This window comes from Bos javanicus, chromosome 8 (assembly GCF_032452875.1).
Source record: "Bos javanicus breed banteng chromosome 8, ARS-OSU_banteng_1.0, whole genome shotgun sequence".
NCBI classification, from domain to species: Eukaryota; Metazoa; Chordata; class Mammalia; order Artiodactyla; family Bovidae; genus Bos; species Bos javanicus.
The window spans coordinates 17,629,885-17,643,483 of NC_083875.1; the positions used below are offsets into that span (position 1 = coordinate 17,629,885).

The 13,599-nt window shown below is 44.1% G+C and overlaps 1 protein-coding gene across 2 annotated transcripts in view; it reads left to right on the forward strand.

Annotated features, from left to right (window-relative positions):
* The window catches only part of LOC133252473 (RNA exonuclease 1 homolog), a 45,971-nt gene that overhangs the window by 29,597 nt on the left and 2,775 nt on the right, over positions 1–13,599 (forward strand). For both annotated transcript variants that reach the window (XM_061425109.1, XM_061425110.1), the window contains 5 exons: positions 1,003–1,116; positions 6,031–6,104; positions 6,290–6,397; positions 8,375–8,490; positions 11,299–11,437. In XM_061425109.1, coding sequence (XP_061281093.1) covers positions 1,003–1,116; positions 6,031–6,104; positions 6,290–6,397; positions 8,375–8,490; positions 11,299–11,437 — 551 coding nt within the window. The remainder of the gene's footprint in view (positions 1–1,002; positions 1,117–6,030; positions 6,105–6,289; positions 6,398–8,374; positions 8,491–11,298; positions 11,438–13,599) is intronic.

Below are 13,599 nucleotides of genomic sequence, written 5' to 3' on the forward strand. Positions count from 1 at the left end.
TTCATCTTTTATGTCTTTGGAACTTGTGTCTTGGGATTATTTTCACTATTTGTTTTACCTTCTCTTTAAATCCTCTCATTGGAAGGCAGTACACTTAACGGTTAAGAACCTGGACTCTGAAGGAGGACGTCGGGCAGATCTGGGCCGGGATGTTGAATCAGTCACAAGTGACCCTCCCAGCCTCTGAATAATGAGATGATGGTCGCTACCCCCGTCGGGTTCATGAGAGTCCGTTAAAACTGTGCAGCTGAGCTGCTTGGCACAGTGCTTGCTTCATAATCTCATAAAAGGCACTGACATAAGAGTTGTCACCATCATCATCGCCATCAGAGCCAGCTTGAGGGTCATTAATGAAAAACAAGTATTCATAAATGGGTCCAGGGACTTCCGTGGCCGTCCAGTGCTGGGTGTTCGGGTTTGAGCCCTGCTTGGGGATCTAAGGTCCCACACGTCACACAAACATGAGCAAGAAAATTAAGACAGAAATGGGTCTAGTGAAAAAGCCCAGATATACTCTCAGTGACTTAAACAAACAGATCTCTGTGTCTAAAAGGAAAGCACGGGTCCTAATTCAGGAGTTACTGTGTACTAGTGAAAGTGAAATTCGCTCAGTCATGTCCGACTGTGCGACCCCATGGACTATAGCCCCATGGAATTCCCAGGCAGGAATACTGGAGTAGGAAGCCATTCCCTTCTCCAACTATGTACTAGAGTAGATGACAATTCAAGCTGGTGACAGTCAGGTTGTGGTGCTGCAACCACAACTGCCTGGTGGAGGGTTGACTCTGGAGTCAGGAGAAGGCCTCTTCTGAGCCATGTCATTCCTGATGCAGGAGATGGCTCAGCTGTAAGCACTCCTTCACACAGTCCTGTTCTTTCCCTGGTACTTCGTGATCACGCTGAGTCTGCGCTCATGCCAGGATCAGGAATGCAGAGGCAAGGCCCTGCACTCAGGTCCTCGTTTTTCCTGCCATCTCTTCAGGAACAATTCTCCTGTTCTAGCTTCTAGGAAGACCTGCTGTCGATGTGGGAAGATCTACGGTGTGACTTCTACAGGCAGACACAGCAGGACAGAGGAATGTCACTACCATTTTGGCCGAGTGTTGAGTCATAAAGGTGAGTATCTGGTTCTGTTTCATTTATTTGACAAGCTGAGCCGGTGCCAAATCAGTAGAAAGGTGGGATATTCATTTCAATATGTATTTTTAAATACAACCTGGTAGAGAGAAACTGTTGATTATGAAGTTTCCATTGTACACACCCACTTCTGAGCATCACTTCTTAACTTAGCTGGAGCTTGCTGGCTCAAGAGGCATGTCTGTGACTACTCTTCTGCCCTTTTAGGACCTCAATTCAAGCTGCTGGGGCTTGCCAGGTGGCGCTAGCAGTAAAGAATCCTCCTGCCAATGAAGGAGGCATAAAAGACTTGGGTTCCATCCGTGGGTTGGGAAGATCCCTTGGAGGAGGGGAAATGGCAACCCACTCCAGCATTCTTGCTTGGAGAGTCCCATGGACAGAGGAACCTGGTAGGCTATAGTCCATAGGGTCACAAAGAGTCACACCTGAGCTTACCATACATATCAGGCAGTTACCTGTTGACTTTACCCACTTCTCACAGGCCAGCATTAGAGTAATTTTGTTGCTAATAGCTTCAATTCCTTGCCCCACCCCGCCCTGAGAGAGAAGGAACACACACTTGATTCCCTGGCCTGGCCCCCATTTTCCCCTGCAGCACAGTAAACTCCGAACAGCCCCCTCAGATGGTGATTTTTCCTACTCGAACCAAAAAACCTGGGCACGGTCATCATCATCTCCCTCTGGCACACTCTTTCTTTTAACATTTTTATTTATTTATCCATCCATCTGTTTAGAATGCAGGGGTTTTTCTTTGTGCCACGTGGCTTGTGGGATCTTAGTTCTCTGACTGGGGATTAAACCCTGGGGCCACAGCTGAGTCCTAACCACTGGGCCACCAGGGAATCCCCTGGTGAGCCCTCTCATCTCAGAGTGGCCACATCCCACTTACTCTACCTCAGAAGTATCTCTTCTGCCCCCCCACCCCCGCTGCCCCTGCCAGAACCACACCACCCTCACTTCCATCCTAAACTGCTACAGCGTCCTTCTAGGCTCACTCCATCTGTTATGCCTTTTCCGGTCTTCACCGCCCCTCCCCAGTCTATTTCTCACCCAGCAACCCCGAGAATAATTTTTACATCACAGTTCTGTTTACCTCACTCCTCTGCTTTCATGAACGTTCTTCAGGAACTTTGTCAACCCTGCCAGATTTGACCTCTACCCCGCTGCCAGATCTTGTACCCTTTCCATGGTTATCTTCATGCCACACTGGCCACCTCAAAAGGTACCTTCTAACCTGCTGTCTCCTGTCCCTTTCGCACAGCTGGTTTCCTCTCATCGTTTGTTGTTGATCAGTCGCTAAGTCATGTCCGAATCTTGTGACCCCATGGACAGCTGCACACCAGGCTTTCCTGTCCTTTACTATCTCCTGGAGCTTGTTAACACTCATGTCCAGTGAGTCGGTGATGCCCTCCAACCATCTCATCCTCTGTTGCCCCTTCTCCTCCTGCCCTCAGTCTTTCCCAGCATCAGTTTTGTTTTGTTTTTTCCCAGTGGGTCAGCTCTTTGCATCAGGTGGCCAAAATATTGGAGCTTCAGCTTCAGCACCAGACCTTCCAATGAATATTCAGGGTTGACTTCCTTTAGGATTGACTGGTTTGATCTCCTTGCTGTCCAAGGGACTCTCAAAAATCTTCTCCAGCACCACAAATCTCATTCCTTAGGTCTCTGCTTAAATATGATCTCCTCAAGGTTCTTTCCCAACCCCATGATCTAAAATAGTTCCTCCCTCCTAAATGGGAAGGAAATCTAAAAAGAGGGGATATATGTATACATATAACTGATTCAGTTTGCTGTACAGCAGATGTGCTAGCCCAACACTGTAAAGCAACTGTACTCTAATAAAAGTTAAAAATAAATAGGTTGTCCCTCTTCTATCACAACATGCTGTCAGTGGCTTTGGTAGCACATGACTGCATTTTGTAATGATTTAGTAATTTATCTGCTGTGCCTGAAAGACTGCAAGGTTTTGGAGGGTCCATCCCTCTTGTTTTCTCCCCATCGTCAGGCTGTCACTTAGCTTGGTACCTAATACAGGCTGTAGGTGTATATGATGGTGAACAGATGAATCATTTATGTAGATATAGACACGAGTGGAAATGCTATTATCATAATAAGTGGTATGAATAAAAGTAGGGCAGAGGAAGTAGAGAGGAACAGTGGGTATGATTGTATTACAGAAGAAATATAAGAACAAATAATATAGTGAAGATTCCCAGCTGGCTTAGTGGTAAAGAATCCACCTGCCAATGTAGGAGACGAGGGTTTGATCCCTGGGTTGGGCAGATCCCTTGGAGAAAGAAATGGCAACCCATTCTGGTATTCTTGTCTGCGAAATCCCATGGACAGAGGAGCCTGGCAGGCTACAGTGGGTTTGCAAGAGTCGAACATGACTTAGCAACTGACCAACAACAAAGTAAAGACTAAATACCAAAGTAAAGATTAAGTAAACTTAAATTTGACCTGAGTGTTTGGGATTAGCTTTAGAGGGTAGGGGGGACTGTAGATTCCAAAAGGGAGGAAAAAGAGGAAGACACTGCAGAGAATAAGAGGAGCAGACTGCGGCTGGGTGGATCATAGAGCACATGACGTCATGAGCAGGAGGGGATCGTAGAGCACACGACGTCATGAGCAGGAGGGGATCACAGAGCACACGACGTCACGAACAGGAGGGGATCACAGAGCACACGACGTCATGAACAGGAGGGGATCATAGAGCACACGACGTCATGAACAGGAGGGGATCACAGAGCACACGACGTCATGAACAGGAGGGGATCCCTAGAGCACACGACGTCATGAACAGGAGGGGATCCCTAGAGCACACGACGTCATGAACAGGAGGGGATCCCTAGAGCACACGACGTCATGAACAGGAGGGGATCCCTAGAGCACACGACGTCATGAACAGGAGGGGATCCCTAGAGCACACGACGTCATGAACAGGAGGGGATCATAGAGCACACGACGTCATGAACAGGAGGGGATCATAGAGCACACGACGTCATGAACAGGAGGGGATCATAGAGCACACGACGTCATGAACAGGAGGGGATCCCTAGAGCACACGACGTCATGAACAGGAGGGGATCCCTAGAGCACACGACGTCATGAACAGGAGGGGATCATAGAGCACACGACGTCATGAACAGGAGGGGATCATAGAGCACAGGACGTCATGAACAGGAGGGGATCATAGAGCACACGACGTCATGAACAGGAGGGGATCCCTAGAGCACACGACATCATGAACAGGAGGGGATCATAGAGCACACGACGTCATGAACAGGAGGGGATCATAGAGCACACGACGTCATGAACAGGAGGGGATCATAGAGCACACGACGTCATGAACAGGAGGGGATCATAGAGCACACGACGTCATGAACAGGAGGGGATCATAGAGCACACGACGTCATGAACAGGAGGGGATCATAGAGCACACGACGTCATGAACAGGAGGGGATCCCTAGGGCACACGACGTCATGAACAGGATGGGATCACTAGAGCACACGACGTCACGAACAGGAGGGGATCACAGAGCACACGACGTCACGAACAGGAGGGGCCTTCGGAGCTGGTGGACCTGAGATTTGGGTCTGTTTTATCACTTACTTTCTCTGAGACCTTGGGCAGGCTTCTGAAGCTCTCTGAGCTTTTGTTTCCACATTCATAGAAAGAGCTTTGCGTGGCAGTTTAGTGAGCTGATGTGCCCACATCCTGGCTTACAGGCCGTGCTCTGTTAACACTGGTTCTTGGCTCTCTTTCTCATCTCGGGAGAAGGTAAGATAAAGCTGTGAGATGTCAAAATTGCACTTGATTAGTAATGTACAAATGAAGCATTTGAGGAAAGTAATGTAATGAGAATGTGCTTGAAGAAGCACATTTAATCTAACCGCATTTTATAGAAAAACTGGTACAGAAATCACTGTAGGCAGAGGGGGTTATAGGAAACAGTTGGGGGAACATTTCCTTGGGCCAGAGGGAAGAAGGGCTTGGGTGGATAAGGGTACAGGTGATATGGAAGATTGGAGAGAGAGAAAAAGGAGAGAGATGAAGGCTTGGCATTGTTGCTGTGAGAATGTGCAAAGTGTCTGGCCAAAGGAGTGGAAGAAGAGAATGTTGGGATTTTGGAGGTCCTGCCAGGGTTGGGGACAGCATCTGTGTTATGGTCTCAGGCCGTGTAACTGGGTGATGTTTCTTGGGTCAGATCAACAACTCAGATACAGAAAGGGAGAGGCTGGTGGTTGGAGCCACCACAGGGTTCCAGCAAAGAGAGAAAGAGAGTAGAATTTAGAGAGGATGGCTGAGGTAGAGTTAAGCAGGGTAAAGAAGGGACACTAGGCAAGGAGCTGAAGATTAGGACAAATGATAGGGGAGCGAAGGGAAGAAGGGGAGGAAGGCATTCAGGACATGCGCAGTTATAACTCACCTTCAGAATCCAACCCCTGGCAACTTCCCTGTTGGCCCAGTGGTAAAGAATCTGCCTTACAATGCAGCGGACTGGGGTTTGATCCTGCTCAGAGACCTAAGCCCAGGCACCACAACTACTTAGCCCGTGTGTCACAACTAGATATCCATGCGCCCTGTGGAAAAGATCCCACGTGATGCATTGAAGATCCCACGTGCCACACCTAAGACCCAGTGCAGCCAAAAAAAACAAAAAAACAAAAAAATGCAACCCCCGAGAATTCTGCTTCCTGGAGTCAGTTTTTCCTGTTTGTTACATAAAAGCTAGAAAAGTAACTATACAAAATAACTATACAGAGTTTTAGACCTTAGATCACTTGCATGGTAAAGTCTTAATGCTCTTTGAGGGTAAGATGCTCTGGGAGTTAGCCACTCTGCCTTGTCAAGCTTGCTCATTTGATCTTTCTTTTTTGTGTGGTTTGCAGTCCTTGGTGGCTTAGGAAGGCAGTACAGCTGTTGCAAAGGTGTTCTTGGATCCCCCGGGTGTCAGGTCGCCAAGGTAGGGCTTGCTGCCCAGAATTCTATTTGTGTCAGAACCAGAGTCGCTGTCTGCTGCACAGACCTAGAGGATCGATGAACATTTGGTCTATTATTAATTCACTGATTTTCAGGTGGTGAAATTTTTATGAGCTTAATTCCTCTTGCCAAAATACACGGTAACTTACTTGGCAATGTTTGTTTCAGCATCATGTTCATAACAAAAAAGAAAACCTAGGGGGCTTTGTGAAGACATTGGTCAAGTTCCCAGCCCTCGACAGGAATCCCCGTGTGTTTGCTGTGAGCTGTGAGGTGGTACGTTGGTTGTACGTTTTACCTCACGTATATGTGTGTAAGGAACTTTCCCAGGCTTTCTCTCTCAGTCCCACATAGCTCTGCAATGCTGTTCACATGTTTTGGGTGAAGCAACTGTAGCTGAAAAAGAATTAAGTGACTTGGCTGGGTCCCAGCACTTAGGGCTAGGCACTAGGGCTTCCCCGGTGGCTCAGATGGGAAAGCATCTGCTGGTTGTACGGGAGACCCGGGTTTGATCCCTGGGTCTTAAAGATCCCCTGGAGAAGGCAATGGCAACCCACGCTGGCACCCTTGCCTGGAAAATCCTGTGGACGGAGGACCCTGGCAGGCTACAGTCCATGGGGTCGCAAAGAGTCCGACTCGGCTGAGCGACTTCACTTTCTGCACTTAGCGATGGAGCCAGGAGTTGGCCTATGATCCTTTTTCTATTACCTATTGATTCTTTTTATACATAATCACTGCTTGTTCTACTCATTACATTGCTGAAATTACATGGGTGGAAAGTGTTATTAACACTGCTGTTATCCCCCAAACCATTGCTGCTGCTAAGTCGCTTCAGTTGTGTCCGATTCTGTGCAACCCCATAGACAGCAGCCCACCAGGCTCCCCCGTCCCTGGGATTCTCCAGGCAAGAACACTGGAGTGGGTTGCCATTTCCTTCTCCGGTGCAGGAAAGTGAAAAGTGAAAGTGAAGTCACTCAGTTGTGTCTGACTCTTTGCGACCCCATGGACTGCAGCCCACCGGGCTCCTCCATCCATGGGATTTTCCAGGCAAGAGTACTGGAGTGGGGTGCCATCGCCTTCCCCGCCCCAAACCATTATAAAAGCTTTAATTTTTAACAAACTGTTGTTTATAGAGACAGTAAAATATTTATAGGGATTTATCTTCTTTTATATGAGAATCAGTACTAAATAGTAGGGGGAAAGCAGAACTTGGAATCTGAGAGCTGGGAAGCTCCACGGCTTATCAGGCAAGTCCTGGATGATCTGATCTGTCAATTATGAGGTTAATGATAATCCCCCAGTGATGGTGAGAATCCGATACACTGATATATGACAGAGTGCTTTGTATGTGTCAGACATCATGTGGACAGTCATCTTTAACAAAACATAAAATGTTTATTCCTTGTGGCATATTTGGGGAGCAGATTTGTGGACTATAATTATAGAAGAGCAACATACAGTTTCAAACTTAGGTTTTTAATCGGAGACAGTTAAAGCTGCTTCTGGCTTAGAAATCAGATTTCATTACCATGTTGTCCTCTGTGGTGCCAGGTTTATGTAACCATAGTTTGGATTTTTTTTTCCGCACTCAACGAGGTTTATAACTGTGTTGTCCAGTATGACATCCACTAGCAAACAAACACATAGATGTAGTGAACAGAGTAGCCGCTACCAGAGGGAAAGCAGGGGAGGGTAAGACGGGTAAGGGGCTCAACTGTCTGGTGAAGGTGAAAACAACATTTCGGTGCTGAAGTGCACTGTAGTGTATACAGAAGTCAACGTACAATGTTGTATACGTGAAGTTTACATAATGTTATACAACAATGTTAACTTCAGTAAAAATGTAATTAAGTTGAAAATTCAGTTCTTCAGTCATTCTAGCCATATTTCAAATACTCAGTAGCCCCTTGTGGCCGGTGGCTACCCTATTGGGCAGGACAGAAATAGAACATTTCATCTTCACAGAGGTTTCTATTGGATAGCATTGATCTCTAATGAAAATACTGGTAAAGCCTAAGCCAAGAAAATGAAATTATTTTATTAGCAGAAATATTACTAACATTGAGGGAAAAAAATTAAAACTTGGAACATCTTTGATATGACTGTCAGATCCACTCACTGGCTTTTGTTGGCAAAACTGAACGACAGGATGAAATTGTGTATTTTAGTTAGAAATATTCCTTTATTATATCTAAGATGTTAAAGTGGGTTTACTCAGTGTGGTGTATAAATTTAATATCTCTGCCTTTATAGTGCTATACAGCCAAAGGCTTGGAACCTACTCGAGTAACAGTGGTGGATCCCAGCCTCCAGGTGGTCTATGACACATTTGTGAAACCAGATGAAGAGGTCATTGACTATAACACTAGGTATGCATTATACAAGGGGTTTATTTTTCAAATTATAGAACATTCAACATGTAGTTTAAGTTTTAGCCTAGGTACCTTTACTGGAGTCAACTTTAGAGCATGAGCTACACTATTTTAATTTATTTATTCAAAGTTATTCATGTTCTGTTGAATTCCTTGCTAAAATTATGCAGGCACTGTATTAAGCCCTGGGTAACTCTTTAAATAAGAGATATGGGCTTATACCCTCATGGTGTTTACATGTTGGAGCGGTCGGTAGAAGGCTAGAGAGAGAGGCAAAAATATTGAATAAACCATTCATTCATTTATTCTTTCAACCATTAATAGGTTTCTTCTGAAAATATCATGCTATGCTCTTCCCATTAGGTGAAAATTTCTGTAATCCTGTAGACATGTCGCTGAGTATACACAGCTTTTATACAGCATGCAGAACACTGGTTCAGTGCAAATTCTATTTTATTATTACTAAAGTATGGCATGTTTCTGATCCAAACTCAAGGGTAACTTGAGATAGTATAAGATATGCCTTTAATTTTTAAAAACCTCATATAAAACACCCAATAATATCATTGATTAACTGAATTGAATTTTCTAAAGGCATACAAGCCATATGACATAACACATATATGTATTTAAATATAAAATAGAAGACACTGATCTTATTCTAGAATGAAAATTTAGAAGTGTTAATTACTGATATGATTGTATTTATTCAGTTTTCTTTAAATAACGAATTTTCCAATGGTACTTAAGTATGTCTTGTATGTGTGTGTGTACCCACTCCAGTATTCTTGGGCTTTCCTGGTGGCTCAGACGGTAAAGAATCCACCTGCAATGCGGGAAACCTGGGTCGATCTCTGGGTTGGGAAGATCCCCTGCAGGAGGGCATGGCAACCCACTCCAGTATTCCTTACTGGACAATCCCACGGACAGAGGAGCCTGGTGGGCTACACTCATGGGGTCACAAAGAGTCAGACACAACCGAGCAACTAAGCACAGCACAACACAGCGTTTGTGTGTACACATTTGTATATGTATATGTAAATAAATGCACACATGTATACATGTATGTGAACAAATATGACTTTATACACATACACATAGATTCTTTACCGCTGAGCCTGGGGAAGCCCATATATATATTATACACACTATATAGTATATAGTACATATATTACACAATTTGTGTGTGTATGTCCATAATTTTGGAGCACAACAAGGCAAAATGGGAGTGAATTAAAAGTTGTGATAAGCTTTGAGAATAATTACAGAGAATTCTGCTAACAAGCACTCTAGCAAATTCCCTCACATTCATAAAAATGTTTGTATACATAAAAACTCAATAAAAGTTCCTGTTACCAGAAAATGCATTTTGTTACTAATCTTTCTCCTTACCTCATTTGCTGTTTTTTTCCTACTCATTTTGGCCATATCCTAATAGCCCCATCTATTTTACTTTTTTTAAACTTTATTGAGTTATAATTGGCAAAAAAAATCATACTATATTTATTGTACTCTTATTGGTTCTTGTTCTTTCGTGGATTTAATGTAATCTTTTCTAGCTCCTTTTTGGAACAAGTCAGGAAATGTTTTGGTAATTACTGATAGTCACAGCAGCAAAATGAGAATTGAAGGGCTTGCATTAAAAACAAAAGAACTTTCAAATCTTAAAAGGTCAAAAGGATTCAATGGATGACATTTTTTAATAACTGCTTTAAAACAAATCCAAGTACTCTATCCATGATCATTTCCTCTTAATCCAAATATTTGACTATGAATCACATTCCTTAATTAAGCCAGATAATGGAGCCAGCTGTCTTTTTTTCCTTATAGGAGACAATAATATTAACATATAGCTTAAGCTGAAAATACCTTTGCAGTATTTTTCTTTTCTCCTAATCTGCACTAAGGCACAGCAATAGCCATGTTTCAGAACACTTATTTAGTATGTGCTTCATGAAAACCATGAGGATAGTCAGGTTTATGCATGTAGTTTTCACTGTATGCATACATTTTCACTAGATTCTCCTAAGCCGTTGAAAAGTGAAAGTGAAGTCACTCAGTTGTGTCCGACTCTTTGTGACCCCATGGACTGTAGCCTACCAGGCTCCTCAGTCCATGGGATTTTCCAGGCAAGAGTACTGGAGTGGGGTGCCATTTCCTTCTCCAGGGGATCTTCCCAACCCAGGGATTGAACCTGGGTCTCCCACATTGCAGGCAGACGCTTTACCGTCTGTGCCACCAGGGAAGCAATACACATAGTAGTAGTGTATATATGGCAATGCCAGTCTCTCAATTCATCCTAAGCCATTAAGATTGGTAGTTAATCCTACTTTACAGATGAGAAAACTGAAACCAGAAGGTTAAGTAACTTGTTGAAAGTCAAATATAATAAGTAAATGGCAGAAACATAGCATAGTTCAAACTTAAGTTGTCTAGACTCTGCTTAGGGCTCCATTTGCTTTTCCCCATGTTTCATCTTTAGCTTTGTCTTAACGTAGATAGGCTAACTTTACTAAATTGTAATTGACAAGACCGAGATTATACAAAGATGAGAGTTCACAAAGGAGCTTTATCAGCTTGTAATAATGTCTCCTCTAGCCTTACATGATTGATCCAAAGTATAAATTTTGCCAAGTTATACCAATATAACCTAATAAAGGGGTAGTTGACAGTCATACAATAAGATCTTTGTTCTGATCAGCAAATGTTTGTCTTATTGAGTCAGTAATGTAGTCTAACTGTAACTGATGAAATCTACTGAGCTGCATTCTTTACTTACATGCATTGTGCATCTTATTGGGGCAGGTTTTCTGGTGTAGCTGAAGACGACTTGAAGAACATGAAGACCTCAGTCCGTGATGTGCAAGCCATCTTACTGCACCTCTTCAGTGCTGACACTATACTAATTGGACATAGCTTTGAACACAGTCTCTATGCGCTTAAGGTAAGGAGTTACAGGCTCACCTTCTTACAAACCTGATGTTAGCCTGGTAGTCATTATCGGTGTGTCATCACTCATGCTCGATTTCCCCTTTTTTGACAAGGAAGACAAGAATCACTGTCTGTGCTAATGACACTGTCCAACTATGGTAAACCAAAAGCAGTGTAAGAGAGCCCAAGTCATTTGGCTAATCAAGATCAGAAAGTCCATCAACTGTGATAAAGCCAAAATCATTGTTTGTTTTGACATGATCTTTGATTAATATCCAAATAGATAAGACTGAGTTGATCTAACAAGTTGTTATAGTTACATCCTGGAAAATGCTTTTTCATGTTAAGTCAGGTAGGCCTTATAGGTAGGCTTAACATCAAAGATAAGCTCATTTTACTTGGCATGATAGAGCTGAAGATCTCCCCTTTAATATACCTCTGGATTAAAATGGTCTGTTTTTTGCTCCATGTTCTAGGAGTTCGCACTCTATGGCTCATGCCAGCCACCTGTTTTTGCAAACATTTTTATTGGAACAGAACCGTCACACCCATTCACTGATACATTTTCTGTTGTGCTTTCACACTACAAGGGCATTGTTGAGTAGTTGCTGTTGAGTAACAGAGGTGGTGAGGGCTGCACGCCTAAGCTATCTATAATTTGGGACTTGAAGAAAGGGTTGGTGGCTTTCCCTGGCCTAGAACAGTGCCCTGCGATACAACTTTCCATTATTTTAACTATCCAAGATGGGGGATATCAGTTGTGTCCGATTCTTTGCAACCTACGGACTGTAGCCCGCCAGGCTCCTGTCCATGGGGTTCTCCAGGCTAGAATACTGGAGTGGGTTGCCATGTCCTCCTTCAGGGGATATTGGACATCAGAGATATCAAATGTCTGATTGAGAAAATGATTTTTTCAGTTTCTTAACTGCAATAGTTGCACGCGGCTCGTGGCCACCACATTGCACAATGAAGCTCTGCAACGCTGGGGACCGTGACTGTTTCAGCCACCCCAGGACCTAACCTTCACGCAGAGAAGGGTTAGTTCTTCTTTAGTGCCAGAATACAAGCAGGCTTCTTTAATTCTCCTGAGTGAATGCCCCCTCTTTCTCTGCAAAGCTGGCACCATAGTATAGTCGCTTCCCACAGCACTGTTGTGTGCACGTGATGGAGGAGCCGGAATGTCCTCCCACCACACCCCACCCAAGTGTGGGCAGAGACGTGGGATATAAGCTTTCTGTTGGAAAGGTCTTCACAGACATGTCCCTCTGTCACCTCAGAGACAGCACCTCTCAAACAGTTTCTCACTGTGACTTTCCTGCTTCTCATTTTCTAGGAACTGTTATTTCATCTGCCTCCAAGACTAGAAAATTTCAGTGTTTCTTTATTCCTTGTAATCAGTCTGTTTTTTCCTTCCAGATTACTCATAGATGTCTCTTTTTTTTGTTTCCACAACTACCTTATAGTTTTGCTCCATCCTTTGCAGCCAGGTACAGTGTCTAAGAGGTGACCGATACATTAAGTGAGAATCTATAGTGTTTCTGGACAGGGCATCATAGGTGTTAAACATTAAATTTCCAGCCTTTTTCTTCTTGATCAGTCTTTAAATGACTTGTCCTGAGGCTAACCTTCTTTTACGCCTCTTTAAATTACAGCTCTTCGAATGAGGAATGCAAATGGTACCTGACTGTCTGGACTCTGTGGTCTGTTCCCCCTCCCCCATATCCATCCTATTGTAAACTTGACTCCCTTCTTCCATGTGAAAGCACAGGGAATTTGAACCTTGATGGGACTAGTCCTTTTCCATGCTCCCTCCCCAGAGAGAGACAAAATAAACCACTGAAATGGGACTTGCACTGGAGTGAGGTGTGCCCCCCTCCGTTGAGTCCCAAGGTGAGAGGAGCCTGACTCACCCCTGGCTGCTGCCTCCCAGCCAGTAATTATCGGAATCCCTCTGAGCTCATGCTGACTCCTAGTGGGATCTCTTGGGAGGAAAGTAGACTCAGCAGTCAGGCTCTGAGATTGGATTTCTTTCTAATGTACTAACTTGGCTGAGGCAACTTTAACCTCTCCAAGCCTCAGTGTCTCTGGCTGTAAAAAGGGGACAGTGAAATATCGACCGTGCTGGGTTAGTCTGCAGTTTGTAGTGAGATAAGCCAGCTAGTGCTTAGTGACTGA